We start from the raw sequence: 4,366 nt of genomic DNA on the forward strand, positions 1-4,366 counted from the left end.
TCCCATAGGCGATAATAAAGAGCATACCTCAGGCTTTCTGTTGCCTGTTACTGCCAGGGTTACATAGCTCAAAGCTCTCAACTATAAACCGCTTATCGTTCCAACATGCAGAACCTATACATAATGTTAGCTGTAATATACTCTTTAAATATGAAAAATGTTATAAAACATTTAATGAACATTATTCAGAATATTGTGGTAAGTCTATAAAATTAACCTTAACAAAATTTAATCTTGTGTGATTTTATATATTTGGGTAGCATTCATATCTGACCCAATCTAACAATCTCTTGTGATTTACACATAAAATCATCCTACATAATGTAAAGAACATTCTGTGAAAATATACCATTAATACTAATTATTTAATACTGACAAAGTGAGGTCATTGAAATAAATGTGAAATCAGTGTTTCATAATAATAATTATGAAACTTTAGCATGAATTTTACAAAAGTCCCACACAAGTCGTCTCACAAAGAGTTTAGAAACAGACATAGGCTTCACTGAGATATTACAAAAAAACTTTAGATTTTTAAAAAACATAAAAAGAAAAAAAAAACTGCAAGTAGGCCTAAATTTATGAATGTCTGTCAATATTTGCATGTCAACGAAGAATGTGGGTGTTTGTTTGCTGCAATTATGACCACATGGTGGCGACTCGAGCTCATAAAAAGCAGTTTTTATCTTTGCATGGCAGCATTGTTTTAAAAGTTCGTGAATTTTCCTTGACTGTCCCTATCATGCAACACAAACATCTGAAGATCAACTGAACAAACAAATGCAGAAGCTGACGCACATGTGCGAGCGATGCAGGTAAATAAAGTTAAACCCCACTCCTGGTGGACCTCATTTACAGTTGTATTTACATAAATACATTGTTCATGTGGATTCGTGTAATATCCTGAACAATGTTCAAGATTTACAATCAAAATATATCCGCGTACTCAAGCATCAATAATGTATACATGAGGTTTAAAGCAATGCAACAAGAAATCTTACATAAAGCAGGACGCAAACGAACAATGAGCTTTCAAACCCATAACGCATAGCACAAAAGATGGCTGGACATTTATATGCAAGCCAAATCTTAAATAAAAAAAGAGATAAAAATCAGTCTCTTTGTGCTCACAGATGGAGAGAGGAATAAAAAGAGACGATCCTTTTATAAAGCCTCCTCTGAGTGGAGTGCTTACTGCCTGGATTGTCTGTTACTGTTTTAATCCCATTAATTAAAATGTTAACCTGATTGGGTAGCGAGCGCTCAGTCCCGATAGGCGAATCTTCTTCATATTAATAGCCCGACTTGAGATAATGATGTAAAAGACTCCCCCTTCTGTTGCTGATGCTGATCGCCGTCGAGATCTACAAAGTGTGTCTCAACACGATAAACGCAGTGTAGAGCACTTTAGGAGGAGCCACTGTCTCTACACCTCACTTGACAAGTGGAACAGCCATCAACATCAACTCATAGAGCAGAAACTCAAGGAGAGTGGAGGAGAGTGGCCAAGTCAAGTTTGACCAAATCTGACTTTTTGGAGACTATGGACAGGAGAATAAACTTGGGTGGCGACATTTTTCACAAAACTCTCAGCGCGGTCTCCGGCAAAAAGATGGACTCGTTTCGACCTTCCACGGCTATTGAGCTCGCTTCCAGGGACACCCAGTCGCCAATCAGCTGTTTTGAACAGCCAGACCTAGACCCGGTTCAGCCCGGAGGACTGACGGCCGGGAGAGCGGGAACGCTGGGGTTGCCGACTGGATCTTTGTGCGTGAAATACGGCGAGAGCGCAAACAGAACTTCGGCTGCGGAGAGCAGCGGAGGTGAGCAGAGCCCGGACGATGACAGTGACGGACGCTGCGACATGATGCTCCTGACGGACGGGAGAATGTCGTTGTCCGGGGGAAAGTCTGAGGGAGGTAAGAAAAACAAAGAGCAGAAAACTCTGAGACTGAACATCAACGCCCGGGAGAGACGGAGAATGCACGATCTGAACGACGCGCTTGATGAACTGCGGGGTGTGATACCTTACGCGCACAGCCCATCGGTACGGAAACTCTCCAAAATTGCCACATTGCTTTTAGCCAAAAATTACATTCTCATGCAGGCACAGGCGCTGGAAGAGATGAGGAGGTTGGTTGCGTATCTAAACCAAGGCCAGGCAATGTCTGCTGCCTCGTTGCCCCCCACCACAACTCTCACGCCAGGTCTGAGCGCATACGATCCGCCGGCTGGTTACCCGTTCCCCGCAGGAGTTCCAGCATCCTCCTGTCCAGACAAATGTGCCCTTTTCAACAATGTCACCTCCAGCCTCTGTAAGCAATGCACTGACAAGCCTTAAACTCTTCGGCGACTTTCGTAGAAGCACATGCGAAACTTTTGACTTAATCCAACGCTGACTGTTGAGGAAAGACTGACTGTCAGTACAGTATGTTTGCCGCTTTTGAAATGAGGTCAACATAAAAAGAATGCTAAAAAAACGATTTCATTCAAAGAAACACATTTGTTCCTAAACTGATTGTGTAAATACGGTATAGCATATACTTTAAGTACTGGTGAGAGTGAGATAAACCAAACAAAGTCTATGTCTGATAGTAGCCCAAGTGGGGGCAGAATGAACAGTTCATTAACAGCATTATTGTGGACCCTTCAGAATGACGTGTATTACAAACCTGACAACATGCAACCATGTTTTACCTTATTTACGACGCCAAACTTTTAAAGGTTTTAATCCTGCAATAAGTATTCTTATTTTGAGTTTATTTTATGTAAATGTGTGACGTGTGTTCTAAAAGCAGAATCTGGAATTGTCACGGAAAATATTGGACTTTATAGACTTTGTTCGAAAATAGCCTATATGTTATTTCGAAATCTTAGTTGAGATTGGTAATTTAAAATTGTAATATATTGTTAGTTTGGTGGAATCAAAAAGTTGTTTTGGTTTTTATTTCTCTAACTGGATGATATCAAGTGGGTCTGCATGCTGGGTCTGATTATGCATTGCCATCTTTGCTGTAAATCTCGCCGATTTGTCTTCTTTCGTTTGTTTTTTACAAACACACATACAGTTTGGCTAGAACGGTTTTAGCTTGTTGTCAGGTCAAGGCTGGAAGCATTGTACAGTACAGTAGATATATTAGTTTCACTTGTGACCGGAGAGGGCCATTTGTATGTGTTTATGTATCGGAGAGCTTTATTAAAATATTTTGATCCAAAGTATTGTCGCCTGGTTGTATGTTTACGCCAATAGTGAAGTGATTCAAGGTTTTTGTTGGCTCGAACAAGATTACGATTAATGAATAGCAGGAAAGTCACTTTAGAAAACGAAAAAAAAAAATTAATTCGTGAAATGTGTTAACTTTGGCATCTTATTTATTTATTATTCGCAGACTATGTAAAGAAAAAAAAGCAAAAAAAAATTATGTTGCTCTTTTTAAAGTATAAAGGATTGTGATTTAAAGGATTGTGTAAGGATAATGATTTTAATTATTCGTTTTACATGGAAAGAAGCAAAGCTCTGGAAAAAAGGCCAGTCATGTCCAAAAGTGAATGTCTGTGTTACAGTATAAAGCTCCGATCATGATTTAAAAAAAAAAAACCGTGACGGTGTTTATTAATGTTAATATGAAAACAACATTGTAAAAAAACTGTCAACTGTAATACCTATATTCCTTTTAATTAAACACATCGTTAAGGCAATTAAACCTACTGGATGTGATTAAGGAACATAATTACGACACTGTTCACTGCTGTAATTGGGTGTCTTTAATCACAGTCATCAACATCAGTGTCATTAGTTTGCATTGTTCTTGCTCGCATGTCCATCTCAATGATAGAGAATTAGATATGGACAGGAAGATGCCCTCAATAGAAACTTAAAAACATGATGTCTGCGTGCTTTTTTCGTCAAAGCAGTCAAAGTTAATTTTTTTTTAAATTTCAGAGAAAGTGCTGCAATAAGTCAATAATGAATTAGGGATTCTGTTTTTTCCACACACGAGATTATATATTCTAATAATATACTAATATAGGCTACTACAACACACACAAACGCACACTTATTATTACAAATTAAATTTATTTAAAATGAAATACATTTTACAAAACAATTATTATTACGCAAATAATAAAGTATAATATTTTAGTAATAAAAAATGAATTAATTAAAATGAATAAAAATACGAATTAACTTTACCATAATTTCCTTTTTTCTTTTTTAAGTAACCGGATTAATGCAACGTCTTGAGGACACAAAAAAGTTATTTTTCTCACATCCGTGTAGATTAGATGCGTTTTTGAAAGTAAGTTTTTCATTTGTCGTGTCATGGAATTAAAATAAAAGAAACGATGTAACCGGTAATATAAT

General features: G+C 37.5%; 1 protein-coding gene across 1 annotated transcript; it reads left to right on the forward strand.

Moving 5' to 3' along the window:
* The first annotated feature begins 558 nt into the window (after positions 1–558).
* bhlhe22 (basic helix-loop-helix family, member e22) lies at positions 559–3,768 on the forward strand. The gene has a single exon (XM_065259020.1). It carries the CDS (start codon positions 1,544–1,546, stop codon positions 2,339–2,341), a length of 798 nt encoding a protein of 265 aa, XP_065115092.1. The 5' UTR covers positions 559–1,543; the 3' UTR covers positions 2,342–3,768.
* Positions 3,769–4,366: the final 598 nt, after the last annotated feature.

The sequence above is a fragment of the Paramisgurnus dabryanus genome, chromosome 22, assembly GCF_030506205.2.
Source record: "Paramisgurnus dabryanus chromosome 22, PD_genome_1.1, whole genome shotgun sequence".
NCBI classification, from domain to species: domain Eukaryota; kingdom Metazoa; phylum Chordata; class Actinopteri; order Cypriniformes; family Cobitidae; genus Paramisgurnus; species Paramisgurnus dabryanus.

Coding starts and splice junctions, on each gene's coding strand:
- bhlhe22 (XM_065259020.1), top strand. CDS start 1,544: ATGGACAGGAGAATAAACTTGGGTGGCGACATTTTTCACAAAACTCTC.